At 30.3% G+C, this 19752-nt stretch overlaps 1 protein-coding gene across 1 annotated transcript; it reads left to right on the top strand.

The window, feature by feature from the left end:
* The first annotated feature begins 3167 nt into the window (after positions 1 to 3167).
* On the top strand, positions 3168 to 9068 carry LOC114418335 (mediator of RNA polymerase II transcription subunit 19a-like). Its single transcript, XM_028383630.1, has 8 exons — positions 3168 to 3459; positions 3540 to 3660; positions 6380 to 6428; positions 7322 to 7611; positions 7771 to 8010; positions 8283 to 8342; positions 8493 to 8642; positions 8730 to 9068. The coding sequence occupies exons 3-7, from the start codon at positions 6398 to 6400 to the stop codon at positions 8541 to 8543; spliced, it is 672 nt and encodes a 223-aa protein (XP_028239431.1). The 5' UTR covers positions 3168 to 3459; positions 3540 to 3660; positions 6380 to 6397; the 3' UTR covers positions 8544 to 8642; positions 8730 to 9068.
* The last annotated feature ends 10684 nt before the right edge of the window (positions 9069 to 19752 follow it).

Raw genomic sequence — 19752 nt, 5'->3', positions numbered from 1 at the left:
GTGTATCAATTTATGATAAAAAAAAAGTTATAACATGTATAAAATTAATAATATTCAGAAATAATTCTTCAGAACTTATAACAAACATGAAATGGTAACATTCCCATATTTACATTCAGAGACAAATCGACTTTTAATCCATTTAACAAACTCATCTTAGCCTTAATAGCCTTAATATAAAAGTAATGCGAGACTACTTTTGTGCACCTGTAGCCCCTCAACACTCGTGGAGGTTCATGCCATCCCCTTTATTTAATATTTTCAATTAATTGTAATTATGACTATTATTAATATATTGCAATACTTAAGTTTATTTAACACCAACAAGAAGCAAGAGTATTAATTCAGTTGATAAGTTAACAAATTATTAATTTGTTATTTTTTACAAACATGTAATATTCATTTTAAATAATTTAAATTTCGTATATTTTAATCACAAATATGAGTAATTTTTTATAAACTAAACTTTAATTACACATAAATTTATAAAATAATTATAATTAATAATTCTTTTAAAATACATCATAAAAAAATTCAAAACAAAAAAATAAAGTAACACGTTATGGATATATTTGGGGTGGCTGTGAATTTTTTTTTTCAAATTTAATTTTCAAAATAAAATATGTTCAACAAAAATTAAACTAAAATAGTTTTTAATTCATTTTAAAATACTTTCACATTCATTTTAAAAATTAAGAAAAAAAATTGTGAAATTAATTTTTAATTTTAAGAAAGCTCACACTTTTTATATTTGACAAATACTTTTTCTAGTATTTTCATCACCATTATCATTACATTCATCACAATTATTGTGGTCACTATCATTGTCAACATTATTACTACTATTTTCATCGCTACCATTATCATCACTTTCACTTTTGTCGTTGTGGTTGTTGTCACACCACCACTATTGATCACTATTGTTGTCGTCATCGACATTACTATCACCAATAAGAGTGATCTTGGGTTCTATTTGCCAAACCTATTTCCCAATCCTATCAAAATTTTGCATGTTGGGTGGTTTGTGCAACTTTTTTTGCAAACCCAACCTAACTCAATCATAAATAGGTTGAGTTGATCTGAAAATTTTTAAAATATTTTTTTTATAAAAAATTAGAACAACAATTTATTTTTTATTAAAGTTTTTTTAAGTATATAATAATTAAATGCACTTAAAAGATATCAAATTGTGAAAGCAGATGATTAATAAAATTAATGATTTCAATGTCAATACAATATTTTTATTTTAGATATAAATAAAATATGATATTAATATGTGGAAAAATAAACAAAATCAAAATAAAGTTCAAAACAACTTCAAAAAAGAAAAAATCACAAATGGTTTAATTTAATAAACTATGTGAACTAAATATTACTAATATATTTTGTATTTTATAATTAATTTTTAAATAACAAAGTTATATGGTATGAGTTGGACTGAATTCAAAAAATAGAATCCATTACTCAATCATTTATGATCGAGTCTTAATCATGTTCAACCCAAATACTTTAGAAACTCAATCCAATTTAAAGGCGGGGTTATAAGTTGATCCAGAATCATAAACATCCTTAATCACCAACTACCACTACTTGCATTAGCCATCATCACCTTCCTTATCATTTTCGTCACTACCACATAATAGTACCTTTAAACTAATTTTCATAGGATAGAAAACTTTTTAAATAATTTTAGTTTGAAATTAAAAATCGAAAAAAAAACTAAAATTGTGTCGGTTGTTTTTGAAAAACTTAAAATTCAACTAAAAAAATACCTAAAAGGAGCCCCTAAGAAATCAAGTTTTCAAATTAATTTTAAGGATGATGCATTAATAGTATAAAATGATTTCATAGTATCACCCAATTAGAGACCATCATATATAAACAAAATTGTTAATTTTTATAACAATCACTTTAAAAGTTATACAAATAATAATTTATGATTAAATGATAATATAAATCTATTTTAAATTGTTAATACATAGTTATTAAACTCACAATGATAATATTAACAATAAGAAGATCTTTAATAATGATAATAAGTTGTGATGACATATTTTCCAAATCTCTAACAATAGTAGCAAGTTGTGATGGCATATTTTCTGAATCTCTAACAATAGTAACAAATTGCATGTATAAAAATAAATAGTAACAAATTGTGACCAGATGTATTTTTTGATGAATTGAATGTAAATAAAATATCTAACCCAAATGATTATAACATCACAAATTCATAAAATATTTGATTTTTGTGGGCAAACACAAAATTAATGATAAATTGAATGACTTAACTAAACTAAGATATGGAATAAACTCAATTGAGAACGGGCAGTCAAACAAATCTTTGCACTTGGAGAAGGAAACAAATGTGTGGACATTCCGGTACTTGAACATCATAAAACAGCAATTTGCAAATTCGAGAAATACCACTCCATGACATTTTTAGTGTTCAATTTGCCCGTTTCTCAATTTTCTATTTTCTTCATTTTGTTTGCTATTACCATGCACTAAAAAAAACCTAATTCAATGTATTTTTGTTTAGTGCGTGTTAGGAAATGCATTGCCAATACATTAATAGTGTTTTTTCACGTCCAAACCGTACTGTTTATGTAAAAGTTAGTATCCTTTACATCAAGTGAATGCACATCACTCTCCTCTGACGCGCAAAGTAAACACGAAGTTAATAAACTTGATTTCAATTTGACAAAACAAGCAAATCAAAAGATCATAAAATATGATTGGATGAAATTTGTTTCTCACTCAACATTAAACCAATCCACCTCTTCTACACATCTATTTTTTTATAACAAAATTTAGAAAATTCATGCAAAAATAATTTACAAAAAAAAAAAAACCCAAACGCACGTGGACACAACTTCTTTTCATAATTCTACAAAGGTTTGGTCAAGTACCTTTGTGTGAAATGATCCCTACACTAACAAGATGAGGTGTTTGTTGTACCTGAACCTTATTTAAAAATTTCACTTTGTGTTGTCTAATAACAAAAACAGAAAATCTCCTATGGATATTCCACTCTATTTTCCGAAATAGTCCAAAGTTGGCTATTGCCGTAAATTGACACATGATCCAATAGCAGAAGCACAAGCCAAGGGTAAAACCGAAAATTTACCGAAATTTAGGGCTGAATATATATTCAGAGGTGGCAACTGGCATCGGCAATAGAAGAGAATTTTGGGTTTTGCTGTTTTTTTTACACTCAGAAAAAACAGAGAAACACAAACACGAGCGAGAGCAGCGAGCGAAGGGAAGGAAAAAACAGTTTGTTCGAGAACTGACCCCAGAGATCTTCTCTTTACGTGCTCATGTGAGGACCCAATTCTTCTTCTCCTTCTTCCGGTGCTTGGATCTGCACTTTTCGGTGTTTTCTTTCATTCTCGCAAGCGAACTCGGTCACGGGTTAATTCCAATTTTGCGCGCTGGTTTTTCCCGCACGACAAAAAGGTTCCCCTTTTCTTCGCAATCTTGGGTACCCTTTTCGAAAAATTGGAGTTTTTCGCTCTAACAATTCCAATTTTGCGCAGCTTTCGGGAAGTATTTGTTGGGTGGTCGAAGGTCGAGAAAGGTTCTAGATTGACGTGGCTTTGGTTCGTTTGAATCCTGAAGGGGTTTGTTTGTTCGAAACCCACAATTCGCCCACTTCATGTGAGTTTTCTTCATTGTTTCAATTCCTACACGAGTTTTTTTTGTTTTTTTTTTTAACATTGCGTTTGAATATTTCTCAAAGGTGGAAATTGAGAGAGAGTTGGGATTAGAAAACGATTTTTGGCTGAAATCCGTGCAGATTGTTGATAACTGTTTGAAATTAGTGTTAGTATTCTAAAATTTGCATGTGTTTGTGTGAATTGTAGTGTTTTCCTTCATGGATTTTTTCCCCCATTGCCAAAAGTGCTCTTCGAGGACTAACCTGGTCTTAAGGTGGTGAATAAGTAATGCCCTATTAAAATTGGTGACTCTAGGGTTTGATTTCTTGACGTTTCTGGTAAAATTTGTGGAAGGATACAGTCTACTTTCGCCGCTGGTCACAATCGAGTTTTCTCTTTTTTGAAAGCAGAAACTTTTATCTTTTCAAAGCCTAATTAATCAAGTCCCTGTCACCCTAATGAAAATTAAAGGGAAAAGCATGAATTTGAGTCATTAGTATAAGCGAAATTAAAGTAATTACAACTAATCATCTAAGTTTTAAGCATTGTAGTCAATAGCGCACTATAGTGGTGCTACAGCGGGATAGCAAAAGAGCAGAAGGGCTGCTATTGGATTCTAATAGTAGAGTGGTTTTCAATTTCAACGACAGCCAAAATAACGGCTTTTTGTGCGCTGTAGTGGTGCTACCAAAATAACGGCTTTTTGTGCGCTGTAGTGGTGCTACCAAGATAACGGCTTTTGGCGCGCTAAAGTGGCGCTACCAAAATAACCCATTTTTTGTCCATGGAGCATCATTGTTAATCATCTGAGTTTTAAGCATAGTAGTCAATAGCACACTAGTGTTGCTACAGCAGGATAGCAGAAAGGGCAGAAGGGCTGTTATTGGATTCAAATAGTAGAGCGGTTTTCAATTTCAACAACGGCCAAAATAACGGCCTTTTGCGCGCTGTAGTGTTGCTACCAAGATAACGGCTTTTGGCGCGCTAAAGTGGCGCTACCAAAATAACCCATTTTTTACCCATGAAACATCATTGTTAATCACCTGAGTTTTAAGCATAGTAGTCAATGGCGCACTATGATGGTGCTACAGCGGGAAGAGCAGAAGGACTGCTATAGGATTCAAACAGTAGAGTGGTTTTCAATTTCAACAACAGCCATAACGGCCTAAATAACAGCTTTTTGAGCGCTGTAGTGTTGCTACCAAGATAACGGCTTTTGGCGCGCTAAAGTGGAGCTACCAAAATAACCTTTTTTTTTACCCCTGAAACATCATTGATTGTTTAATTTTAGGGTAAAATATTCCACAAAAAATTACCTTTGGTTTAACCTCTATTTCTTCACACTTTACACAATTACTTTTTATCCTGTATTATGCTTTTTCTTCTTCCTATAGACTTCCCAATTCATATTTTCCTATTTATTTTATATCTAAGTTGTTATGTTCTTTTTTTAATTAATTTCACCATCATCTTTCCTTTTTTGACTTCATTACCATGTTCTTATTGCTCTTAGATTGATGGTGATTGTGCGTATAAACCGTAAATTTACCACAAATTTCTTTAATTTTGGGTTTTTCGTTTTGTTTTTGATTATTTATATGTCTACTATAAATATTTACTTTGTATTATAACATTTAAAATAGTGATCATGGTGCTATCTTGCTATCCGAGATTGATAACAGAGTTAGATGCTATGTACTGGTATCTGAGATTGATAACTATCGTTTTAAGGTTATTTATTTCCATAAAATGAGCAAAAAAGATATCTGCATATCAGCTACTCATTTGGCTACGCAAGCACGGCCTTCTAGAAACCCTAAAGTTTTACTTTTTGAGAATTCATTGTTTTTTTCCCCTTCATTTCAGATTTGGATTATAAATGAATCATAGTATCCAAATGATTGAAATGAATACGTCCTTTGATTATATAAGTTACTTCTGGTCATGTTAATTTGTGTATTTTTAGATCATTATAAATGGTGCATATATTGTAATAGTGGTGTGGAGCGGCCATGGGCTGCTACAAAGTTTGATTAGCCATGCACATTTTGAATAGCAGCATAGAGGCTGCAATTATGGTCGTAGTGCTAGTGAAGTTTTTCGAAAAAATTGTTTTGCCCTTGGAATGACATTTTTTTTGGGGGGGTGGGGGGGAGCAAAGTTGAGATTTCTCTTCCCCTTTAAAAAACAAAAACACTAATTGGATGATGGCTTTGTGTGCGATATGGGATTCTCTGGCAAGATTTCTGACCTCTGGTGTTTGAAAATTTAAATTTCTGTAGATGGGGGAAAAGATAGGTAGGTCATTATTGGCCATGACAACTCTGTGGATCTTATAAATCATTTCAAATTTATAACCATGCTATGAGACTGAGTTCTTCTTCAAGTGACCACTTCCTGTTACAAATGTAAAATTCCACAGTGCATGTTTTGTCTGCTGAGAGATGGGGCAGCTTTGTTGCATGTTTAGTTTTTTTCTATTCTATACATTTGTGTTTTATTAAATGCTTCTGTGGATACCTTATCGACTCGTACTGTATTTCCCTTATTTTTTTCTTGAATATAATTTTTACCTTTCTATCATAAAAATCTCTGCCCTTATATGCAGAAATATATTTATTTTGAAATCTTGCAATTGAAACCTCTTTTGAGTTTTGACATTTATGGATGAGAGATACCTTGTGTCATATAATAAATTGAAGTTGTTTATGGTTCAACAGCTCATGAAAGATTGACTCATGGATCCTGAAGGCAAAAAGTTTGGAGGAGGTAAAAAGTTTGTTACATTAGTGCTCTACATTATGTTATTTTACACAAATCTTTGTTTGTTGTCTAATGTTGTATTATTATTATTATTATAATATATATGCCAGTCCTGATTTCCTATCTGCATGGCATTGACTGTACAAGTTATCCAATTGGTGATACTTGTTAAATTTTCAATCAGTTAGTATTTTTAACTTGAATAGTATCGTCATTTGCCCCTTTAACAAAATTTTAACTTAGTCAATTAGTGCCTGTTGAAAATTTTTCAAATTGAATGGAAAAGAGAAAAGGGAGAATATATTAAATAATAAAAATGAATTTTTGTGATATAAAATATTAATTTTGTACTCTTATTATACTAATAATCTGGATTGATGAGATGGAAGATTCATTGTTTAGCTGAAGGATAGCATGAGGATGAATTATTTTTCAATTCAATTTTTGTGAAATTGGTTTTTCCTTTTCTTTTTGGCATTATACTATTGGCATGGACATACATTTGTCATAAATTTTCTCATCTAACATAAAAATTGATATCAACATGTACATTGATTATATATTTTTGTACAAAGAAGATAAACTCTGTTACTCTACTTTTCAACTTTGGTATATAATAGCTTTATGCGTGAACCCACATAACAAAACATGTTGTTGTGTTTACAGAAACTCATAGTTTGCTGTTTATTTGCTTTAATGTGATCATTTCCTGGTGTATGGATGAATTTATTGGATGAAAAGAAATTGGAAAGCGTTGATATAAAATGCTCTAAGCATTTGTTCAGGATTTTGAGCCATACATTAAAATTACCCTGCAAGCTTCCCTTTTTAAAATTTTTGTTGTATTTTCTTGTGTGTATTTTTGTTTGTCATTAAAACTGTGGTTTTTAAACCATTAGGACCAAGGGAATTGACTGGTGCTGTGGATCTTATAAGTCATTTCAAATTACTACCCCACTATGAATTTTTCTGCAAGAGGTCTCTCCCTGTGTCAATTGCGGACACACACTACCTTCACAATGTTGTAGGAGACACAGAAATAAGAAAAGGAGATGGGATGCAATTGGATCAACTTATTCAGAATACATCTTCATTCAGAGATACAAATGCTCGTATACAGCCTTTTGACCTAGATGTTCTCAAGGAAGCTTTTCAATTACGGGAAACAGCTCCCATTGATTTGCCTGCTGTAAGAAATTTTCTTTGATTTTGATCATACTTAATTTGCTTTTCTTGCCGAAATCAATTGACATGCTATCACTTTTTTTTCTTCTAAAAATTAGTTGAATGTGTTCTTTTTTGACGTATATGAATGCCGCTTATTCCTTTTTTTTTTCTTCCCTAATAGGCAGAGAAAGGGATTCCAACTATTGCAGGAAAATCAAAAGGTGAGAATAAAGACAAGGAGAAGAAGCATAAAAAGCACAAAGACAAGGATAAGGATAAGGATAAGGATAGGGAGCATAAGAAGCACAAGCATCGCCATAAAGACCGTACCAAAGACAAGGACAAGGACAGGGACAAAAAGAAAGATAAAAGCGGACATCGTGATTCCAGTGCTGATCACTCAAAGAAACACCATGAAAAGGTTGAGAAATTTTAGATGGCTGCATCTACATTGTTCACATTGAGAGTAAATAGTGTTCTAAAAGTCCTTCCATGCCATAACATTGCAAATTTGCTTTATGCAATTTTATTGTGTTGATCATAATGTGTTACTCGATTGTCTTGTGATTTAAGATCCGGTGGGGACATCTGTTTCATCTAGCATTTTAAAGGGGCTTTGCTCCACATTTTATTTGGACACGTTGCAAACATTTAGTTCTATTTATTAATCTTTTTTAATTCTCTATATTTCAGAAAAGGAAGCATGATGGAGACGATGATGTTAATGATGTGCACAAACACAAAAAGAGCAAGGTAATAAAGGAAAGACACCTTGTCTTAGGATAAGCTTCCAACCATTTTTCTCTCTTTTCTATATACATTTCTGAAATGTCTATCTCTTCGTATTTGATCATGTCCAATCTTTAATGCACTTCTCTGTTCAATTTTCCAATTTCATTGTAGCACAAGAGCTCAAAAATTGATGAATTGGGGGCAATTAAGGTTGCAGGCTAAAATGGTACCGTACAGTAGTTCACTTCTTTTCCTCAATTGGTTGTTGTCATTTGTTAAATTTGGAGGGGTCTTTCAATTGACATTATCAAATTTCTTGAGGTACATTTGCCACAATCTTCAGTTTATCTTCAGCCATAGTTGACGGCTTATTAATTTATGATAACGATGTCTTCTATTTTCTTGCAGGGTAGCTAGTGATCTGACTAAAGATTATCATGATGGTGAATTCACCTGACGAAGGAAAAGGATGCAGGTAAAATTGGATGAAGATAAACTTTTTTTTCCCTTTTGTACAATAACAATTACCTTATAGGATTGGCAGTAATTTGCAAAACTGTAGTCTTCTTCCTTTTCCCAGTCTTTTGGAGCACTGGATATCTCAACATGTATACATTATTTTGGTTTTTTAAAAATATTTTGTAGTGTTCTTAATTAATTGGTAGTTTAAACTAGAGGTAACAGTTTCTTGTTTATGTTAATTGAATTAACTATGGGGGGTATGTAAATTGATTGCCTTGACCTCAAGCATGCATCATCCACTATTGTGTTATGTTGATCCGTGTGGTGACATTACTATCACTGTACAAGGTTCATCAATTACCTTTGAATGAGAGAGATGGGATGAGCCTCTCCAGCAAATGGCTAGGGTTAACACACTCTAGTTAGTGTTTTTGTACTGCAAAATATCCTGTACTCATAACAGGACTATGAATGTGTTACTTTTAAGTAACCTCTTGACTATTTATTTTTTGCATCTATATATTTGGTAGTGGTATGAAATTATTTTTTAATATGAGAATATTTTTATAAAATTATATTATTTTTTTAAAAATATTTTTAAATTTTATTTAACTCCGAATTACAATTTAGGTTTGTAGTTGATAGTTTTTAGGTAGCTTTTGGATTTAAAGCGTATTATGTTTCCATAAAAGAATCTTTATACAAAAGTCTTTTTTTTACGAAGGTAATGTTAGGAGTAATTTAGTTATTTTATTAATTGAGAAAGATTTAATTTCTATATTTCATTATACAAAATTAATAATGGATTTTGTATGATACATTTTTTTAAAAGAACATATCATATATTTTTACAAAGGTCTTAATGTAAACTTTGTTTAAGTCTTGAATATCCTTGAGTCATCAGCCTTGTACTGAAATGGGCTGATTTTCAAACTATTTCTCAACTCTGAACAAGTTTAGACAAGCCAAATAAATGCCAGGTGAACTTCAAAAAGAAACTATTCATATGATTGTTGTGGAAATGGTTTTAATAATGAAGATTGTGAAGATTTGACTGCGAAAAGTGGAAGTTAAATTTCCGAGATTTGATTATTAACCTCGAGGGGGTTACATATGCTGAAGCCCAAGGCCGAGTAATGCATAACAACCTAACGGGCTTTTCTATTTACAACCCCCTTTTTTCACTGCAAACCCTTTTTTGTCATTATTTCTAAAATACCTTCACTCTGTTTTAGAAAATATAATCCCCTTTCCCTGTCCTTGCCCTCACCTGGCACCTCTTCTTTTTACCGCTGCCAGTCAGGTGGTGGCTGCCGTCCTCCTCCCCCTCTCACTTTTTAGTTCTCTTGCCTTCTTTGTTATTGCCGGCCTCATCCCCAATGCGAGTTTTAGTGCTGAGATGATTTTATTTTTTCTTGTTGGATAGTGGATTTACTGGAAACTAATTTCTGAATCTTTCGATAGATGTTTCGGATTTAGTTAGTACATTCTGAAAAAGAAATTTTGAAAGTGTAGAAAAATTTGACACTTCTGATCCGAAATTTAATTTCTAGAAGTTTAAAGTTTTTTACACATCCTGAAACAAATTTTTGGAAGCTATGTCTTAGAATGAAATGCATGATTGACAACTTGCAGTGAACGAAATGTATAAGCACAATTAGAGATTAGATTGTTATTATTGCATGCCAATTCTTTAAAAGAAAAAAACATTTTTGAAAGTGTTAAATTTAAGAAGAGGTGTTTCTTGAAGGAAAACAAAAAATTACAGAAAGAGGATGGAAAGAGAATTGGTTTTTTTTACCCAAATAACACAAAAACGGACATACCATTCTTCCAACATTATTTTTCCTTTCTACTATATTTTTTTCAAACCGACTTCCCTTTAATGTTTTTTTTTTTAGTTATTAGGAAGTCGAAATATGAACCCCAACTTCTTAATGTGGTATTTTTTTTAAAAAAAAATTATGGTTATATATTTTAAAAAATTATTAAATTATAATTATTTTATAAATTTTGTATAATTAAAGTTTAGCATGTATAAAAAATAATTATATTTGTGATTAAATATACATTGAAATTATTTATGAATATTAAATGTTTGTCAAAGTTATTTAATTAATTAACTTTTAACTAATAAATTTAACTAATACTTTTTCCTATTGTTTGTGTTAAATAAAATTAGTTATTACAATTAATTAAACTCTAACTCAAACTCAAACTTAAAATTAAAACAATTCATTATAATTAATTGAAAATGTTACAATAAAGGGAAAAAAAATAATATCACAAGTGTTCTCCATTGAAATATTACAATGTTTGTGTTAATTAAATCTAGCTAACACAAATAATGAACAAGTTCGTCAAATTATTTCTGATCATTTTTTTTCAATTGTTGTAATAGTTATTTAAATTAATAACAACTTTTCAATTACAATTATGACTATTATTAATTGTGATAATTAATTTTATTTAACAAAAACAATGAACATAAGTAGTTTTAATTAAATTGACAAGTTAAGAATTATTTAACCAATTAATTATTTTGACAAACATGTAATATTCATCGGAATGTATTTTAATCACATAATTTTTGTGTACAAACTAAACTTTAAAAAGGCACAATTCAGATAAGGGAAGTCGGGCTATGGGGATGGGGGAAGATGGTAGAGAAATAATGTTGGGAGAGTGGTATTTGGATAAATAATTTTTCTTCATGTGTTATTTGGGCTAGAAAGTGAAGAGAAAAGGGGTGCAAATAGAACTCAAATAATTGAGAATTTTTTCTTTCGCTAGGCCTTTGTTAACATCAAGCCCAATAGTAAATGCCTATAGGCTCAGCCTTACAATGGCCCACAAATTAACCCAAATAACTGAGAATTTCTCCCTACAATAGTTCTTGAGTAAAAGCGTAAAACATTGGGCACGTTGATTAATTTGGTTTCTCAAACTGGCACATTAATTTGGTCTCTAACTACTAACATTACCAAATTGATCAATTTCATCTTTAATATAGGGATCAAATTAAATAATGACAACAATGTTAAGATTAAATTAACTATTATTAGTAGTAGTTATTAAAATCAGCAACAAAGCTACATTTTCATAACATCAATAACTAAACTAACTGGCATTTATCAAATTAAGGATTAAATTTTTTTGCTCACAATTTCAAAGACCAAATTGGTCGATGATGCCAATTTCAAAGATTTTTAAACTGATGCTTTACTCGATTTATGAGCCGTTAGAGTCAGTAATATTAGTTTTATTACTGTATTACTCTTCACGAAACTCAGTGTTAGTTTTACCTAATAAACTAACTTCAAATACGAAATCCTAAACTGCTGTTTTATTCAAAAAATATTTGACTTATTGGTGCACGAAAAACCTAGCTACTTTATCGGTTTTAGAAATGTGAAGCTCCAACGGGAGCATTGGCATTGATATGTTTAGTTAGATTTTGTTTGTATAGTCCTAAACACTTGATTGGGAAAGTCCCCAAAAGGTACAAAAACATCGCTCGTGCTAGCTATTAGGCCTAGCTACATCATAATTTTTTTGGTGGGTATATTAGGCACCATAATTTCGTAGGTTAGTAATGTTCACCACAACTTTACCATAATCCAAATGATTTCAACATTGAATTACTTAGCAAGTAACGAGGTGAAGATTGTGAACCATATGTAAAGAATTGGTAGTTGAGAACTAATAATGAGTTTGAATCCTTATGAGTATAAAAAGTGTGCGATTTTATCCAAATCTAGGAGTAACTCTTCGTTTGTTTAATTATTGGTGATCTATAAGACGTAACTCTTTTTTAGAAGTAGGTACTTTATTGTGTGTGTATTTAATTGTAAATGTATTATTAATTTTAAATACAAAATACATTTTGGCATCTTTTGTCACCAACTTACATTCTTGTAAATTCACTCCAACCACTATATTGCCCATGCTCCTATTGTTAAAGCTACCCTTTTGAGTAGTGTTGGCACTTGCCTTTGCATGTGGCCACTATGGGTGATTTGGGGTTATAGAATATTCGGTCGATTATGTGCTTTTTTGGATGTTTTAGGCCTCCACACTACTACCTTTGCTTTTCTTCCCCTTTACCAAAAAGTTTTGATAACATTTAATAAGTTTTCTTCCCTGTATCTTTACCCATTATAAGGATGATTTCTAGTGATTTAATCGGTTACTTTTTTCTACCGGGATTAGGTCTTGCAAAAAGTATTAATATCTCATAATGCGACAAACTAATGTTCAAATTTTCATTGAGATAAGTGTCTATATATAATATCCAACCTTATTTCAAATAAGATTGTCTTAAAAAAAATATACATAAGAAACAAAAGAAAATATTTTTTTTTTCAAAATAAGTTAACGTGATCAGTTGTGTAGATTTCGATTTTCCAAAGTGATGTGACATTTTCTTATTCATCCATAATGGTTGAAAATAAGTTAATTAATCTTTTATTCTAAGTTATATATAATTAAACCTTTCAAATCTATTAGAAAAAGTTTTATACGTCTCAGCATTAGTTGATTATAAAAGAGAACATGCATAAATTAGTTTGACCCTTTAGCTGCCTTGCCACTTTATTTTTCTAGATTGGTTTTATACGTCTTTATTTCATTCATAGGTAGCAGACCCATGTATCTCTAAATCTAATTAATGGTGCACATAATGACAAAATAATGTGTATTGAATCCTTGGAAACAATTGTTTTTTTGTTGCATAATGCAAAATAATAAGGCATTGTTGGCCATCTCTTTCCATGTGATATTTCCCTCAGAAGAGTAATGCTCTACCGAGTAAGTGGGTATACAACTATAGGACAAATTATAAAGATACAAGTGCCAGCTGTTAAGAAAAGTGAAGATTTTTTTCTTTTGCCAAAGACCAATTATATACATGTCATAAAATAATAATAAAAAAGATGGAATTTTAGAAGGAAAGGGACCATTATCTCCAAGCTGCACAATGAAAAGTAGCTCGTGGTACCACAGGAAAAAAAAAAAACCTGCTTTTGTTGGTTGATGATGGTGGACAATTAACTGTGCGAATTAATAAAAATAATAATACTGTTTATTGGTGTGCTTAATTCATTTTTTCGAGAAAATAAACACTCACGTAAAAAAATGATCATATGATAATCCTACTTACAAATTGATGAATCATGAAATTTCTTGGGAATTTAAATTCACTTTTGGTCGCAGACATACATAATACGCCCAACTTATGGTTTGCATTGCACATTTGTTTTCGTACATTCCACGCCAGAAGATTTGCAACAGGGACCAACAATTGTCTTCAACTTTTTTTTTTCTTTCTTTCTTTTCTTTTTGCACTTTTGGGGCATCCTAGAAAGTTTTTTTTTTTTTTTTTTTTCTAAGAGAAAGCAAATATATATTATGCATCAAAGTTCACTCCCTGATAATTTTTTATTCATGAGTTAATTTTTAGAATTGAGTTAAACTTAAATTCATGGATTTAAAAAAAATTAAATCTTAAATCAACTAAAAGTAAAATCAAAATAAAATATATAAGAAAGAGACAACACTCATCCCATAAATTAACTTTTAGGATTGAGTTAAACTTAAATTCATATTTTAATATTCTAAAACAAAATTGTAAAACTTCTGAAAAACCCAAATCGAACCATACATACGATCAATTAGAAATTATTCATTCTTGTTTTATTTATTTCTATTATATTTGCAAATACTATTAGAATCTTACGATTAAAACGTAAATAATCGATTGACTTTTGTCATGGCTTATACTATTAAATGTGTGCTGTGGTATTCATATTGAAGAGGAGGTTGTAGTGTAACGTCGATGTTTGACAAGGCACAACTTGAGGTATTTAAACGTGACTTAAGAAGTGAAAAGATCGATAGAAATATCTCAATCGAGAATTTAGCACATCCCATTCATTACGATGTGTCTCAAAAAAAAGTTGTGTCCGATAGTGACACCAGTGTAGTAACTAATAGTCAAATTATTAACAATAATACAGCTTAAACTGGAAACATTATATATTTGGGATTCGACGTACTCCTTGACTCAAAATTCAAAAGTGAACAAAGATTCTGAGTCAAAGTGTAGAAACTGCATCAAGAAAAGTTTACCTTATACGCTGTTATAATATGGTTGCAAACTTGGAATCCCCAATATAAAGTTTCAAACTCTAAATTAATGTTTCGGTTTAGTGGTGGATGAACATCAAAGTTTGAGTAAGTATAAATCAGACTTTTAATTCTAGCTACATTAATTATTTGCATCAAGCTATGATAAATGATTTTATAAATCTGTCAATCTGAGTATAAAGTAATTTTCTTTGACCTTAAAAAGTGAAGTTCGCATAAATATAACCAAACTCCATTAAAAAAAAATCCCTTAGGGTCTTCTGAACGATTAAAGATCAATAAATTTGTTTTATTTAAAATTTTCTAGACAAATAATAAATTAAGAAAAATATCCTTACCAGATTTCTTAAAAATAAATGAGTTGGGTTGATATTAATTTTTAGATATGTTAACCTTTCCTCAAATACAATCATAATTTTAAGTTTCTCATATGATGACACGTTCATCTTAAATATATTTAATTCCTTCTTGTCACTCTAACATATTTATTTTAGGATAAATCATAATTTTAGTTATTAAACTTTTTTAATTTTTTATTTTTAACCTCTAAATCTTTTATTTTTATTTTTAGTCCTTTCACTTTTTTATCTTTATTTTTTTTTTAAAAAAAAAAATTCTTTCTTTCTTTTAATCTTTTGGTTTAAATATATTTTTAATTCTTTAAATTGAATTATGTTTTTTTTAGTCCTTTAAATTTCAATCTATTTTTTCTTGTCCTTCAAACTTAAAAAATACTCTTTTTTTAGTCCTTTTTCTTTATCCAATTAACATGTGTCAAATAAGGAATAATAAATTTTTATTTTATGAAAATTTTAGTTGTCAAAATTATTTGTTCATCATAAAGGCTTAACCTTCATACCAAATCTAACAATCGCACACATGACTATAACTTTGTACCACCTCCTCTCATCCAACTAACACCAGATTTTACAATTAGCTAAAATTATGATCTTGAGCATTTTTTGCTACATTAATGAGAATTAACAGCATGAGTTCCTACTCCTCCATTGCCCCATAAAAAAAAAAATCAGAGTATCCAATAAAATAATATTAACATTAAATAAAAATAAAAAATAACCCACAAACAGGACACACTACCAGAAACATAACAACACAACACGCGCTGCTGAAAATACCGTGACACAGAGCAGGATCAGAGTAAGATCCATCAGTATTTACTATGGAGTTTAGGGTGTTTGTGAATTTTGAGACTGAGAGGGTTGGGACAAGGAGGTGAATGAGTCATGCAGGAGATTTGGGAATTGATTTGGGGTTTGCATAATGAGAAACTCTCGTGCTTTTATTTTTTAATTGTATTTTAAATGATTTTAGCGGTTTAAATTATCATAAATCATATTTTAAAATTAAAATTAAAAATTAAAATTTTCACAGTTAAAAATTGTCATTAAATAGAAATTGGTTATTTCTTGTTTGAAACATACTAATGATATAAAGACAAAGTACTAAAAAAACATTTTTTAAGTTTAAAGGATTAAAAAAAGTAAATTTGAATTTAACGGATTAAAAAACATAATGTAAATTTGAAAGACTAAAAATATGTTTAAGTTTAATCCTTTTATGAGACTAAAAAAACATTTTCTAATTTTAAAGGATTAAAAAAAGTAAATTTAAATTTGAAGTACTAAAAAAATATGATTCAAATAACTAAAAACATATATATTTAAGTCTAATCCTTTTAAGAGACTAAAAATAACAAAAAAATTAAAAAAATTAAAAGTTAACATGTAAAGAAAAAGTTAAAGAATTAAAAACATATAAAAAATTAAGGAATTAAAACAATTTTTTTGAAAAATGTAATGACTAAAAGGATAATAAATATCTTATTTTATTATGCTTTTAAAGCCGAACATTCAGTACAATACAATAAAGTCAAACTTTTATAAGAACAATAAAATTTACCCTTTGTTTTTTTTAAAAAAAATACAATTAACTATAAATAATATAAAGACCGATATTTGAAGACTGGAATATCAAAATAAGTAATATGTGGATAACTTGATTAATGAATACATTAAGTGTGTTTGATTAAACGTCAAAACTCACGTTTAACAAAAAAAACATGTGTTTTAAGGCAAAAAAAAATTAAAGAAACGAGAGAAGTTTTTTTTTTTTTTCTGGTTCGCAAACACACCCTAACTAATTTTGTGTGATTTTCTTCCATTGTATTCGCATATGACATGCAACCTTTATGGGATCATATACCCTAAATGCTCAACTTATGCCCATATTCTCAAATCTCAAGTGGTTTACTAGCCACAATAAATGACTAAAATTGAATTACAAAACAGAATACTATTGATCCTTGATCTACCTTGCCATTTGTTGTTCCAAATGAATTGTATATTCTGAACCATATATACAACTATTTTTTTAATTGAGAATTGTCTCCTTCATAGGAAGCATGCCATGTACTCCAACTCTTATTATTCAAACAATGACAAAAATATGCGCAGAATTAATTGGAAACACTTGTTTTTTTTCGCATAATGCACAATGTGTCCTGGTCGGTTGGGCGTTTTGCTTCCTATGTGAACAAAACTTTTCATAGCATACTATTTAACAATTAAAAAAATGACCATATAGTACAAAATTCAAATGTTGATCGCTAGCATTGGTGTTTCAAAATATATATAGTACATACCCAAATCCTACGTAGCCTTGGTTTTAAATTTATTTTTCTTATCAAAACCATGGTAAAGGCCAATTTTTTCAAACATAGATAAGGAACTTATCAAAAAGCATTAGATGTGTGAAGCTTAAACCAAATGATAGGTAAAAAATGATAAGCCCATATCTCTTTCATCAAAGTCTAATACTCCGAAATAATTGTAAAATGTTTACTAAGTTTTTTAACATTTGTTTTGAAAAGGGTATGAAATATTCAACCATGGTACTTTCACAACTAGAAAAATGGCTTTTTACGACGGTTAATAAGTGCTTTTAACGATGGTTGTAAACCGTCGTTGTATATAACGTCGTTGAAACGCAATTACTTTTTATGACGGTTATTATAACAACCGTCTTTGAAAGTGAAAAATTTTCAAAGACGGTTATTACATAATAACCGCCTTTGAATGTTACGTCTGGTCGACATTCAAAGACGGTTATTACATAATAACCGCCTTTGAATGTTACATCTCCTCGAGATTCAAAGACGGTTATTATGTAATAACCGCCTTTGAATGTTACATCTGGTCGACATTCAAAGACAGTTATTACATAATAACCGTCTTTGAATGTTACGTCTGGTCGACATTCAAAGACAGTTATTACATAATAACCGTCTTTGAATGTTACGTCTGGTCGACATTCAAAGACGGTTATTATGTAATAACCGCCTTTGAATGTTACGTCTGGTCGACATTCAAAGACAGTTATTATGTAATAACCGCCTTTGAATGTTACGTCTGGTCGACATTCAAAGACGGTTATTATGTAATAACCGCCTTTGAATGTTACATCTCCTCGAGATTCAAAGACAGTTATTATGTAATAACCGCCTTTGAATGTTACATATTCAAAGACGGTTATTATGTAATAACCGTCTTTGAATCTCGAGGAGATGTAACATTCAAAGGCGGTTATTACATAATAACCGTCTTTGAATGTCGACCAGATGTAACATTCAAAGACGGTTATTATGTAATAACCGCCTTTGAATGCAGTGTCTGATTTGACATTTGAATTCAAGGTATTTATTCCCTGGCAGAGGCTATGACTGAGAGTCTGAGACAACAAATTATAGAATTCCAGGAAACAGTTACTAGTAAGTAATAGCATGGAGTCTATCTTAATTTTAGCATTTGTAAAAACACACCATCACCAGACAAAATTAGGAAGCTCTGAAATAATGGAATATCCTATCAAACCAAACTACCAAAGGTATCCCAACATGAAAATTAGCAAATATGGCATCCATTTGAAGACAGACACAAACAAATAGATTGAAATTAATTTATCATATCAGGGTATTCCATACTTTGGATTTTTGAAGATGCAACTCCTCTTCCAGCTTCTGACACTCATCTTCAAGTTCACACCTCAATGCTTTGATCTCTAGACCACATAGTCATAGAGAATTTCGTACCATGTCATTAACAAAGAAAGGGGGAGCCACATTAATTTAGTGAATACCAGGACAATGCTCATACCATTGTTACTTGCTAGAAAACTGGAGGATGTCATAAAACATAGATCATAAAATCATAAAAGTAAATTATCAACAACATTGAAGAAGCAAGGTACAACAGCTACAGGAAACAAAACTTTAAACTAAAAATTACAGTCGCAATGAAATCCAACCTTTTCAAGCTTATATCTAATTCTAACTTCTGGATTTGGGGAATTCATCTTTTTCTTGGCCTTCAAACGATAGCACTTAAGCTCATTTAGACAGTTTTGCTACTATGGTTGACATCTAGGAAGCAGACTTCCCACTTTTCTTTGATGAGGATAATGGAGACGCAAACTTCATTTACTGTTTAGATAAGATGCATATTTATCTCCTAAATCGTAATACAATATAAAAAGACTATATCCCTATAAAAAGTTATCAACAGCTAAAAGCAATGTGTGAGGTTGTGAGCATTGGGTTATTTATATTCTATTAAGTATGCATTACGTTATGTCATATGATCTATATTATATATCTATCTTTAACTTTTGGATTGCGAAGTTGAGAAGATATGAAGCTGATTCTACAGTAGCCCTAAATATCTCAAACTCAAATAAATTGAAGCAAACATAAGAAGCAAAACTTGTTCTTTTCCCCTTTCCACTCACTTGGCAAATGGGAAGCAAG

Source organism: Glycine soja, chromosome 7 (genome assembly GCF_004193775.1).
Source record: "Glycine soja cultivar W05 chromosome 7, ASM419377v2, whole genome shotgun sequence".
Lineage (NCBI taxonomy): Eukaryota > Viridiplantae > Streptophyta > Magnoliopsida > Fabales > Fabaceae > Glycine > Glycine soja.
The sequence above is the reverse complement of the archived record's forward strand: the minus strand, read 5'-3'. Positions and strand labels throughout refer to the sequence as shown.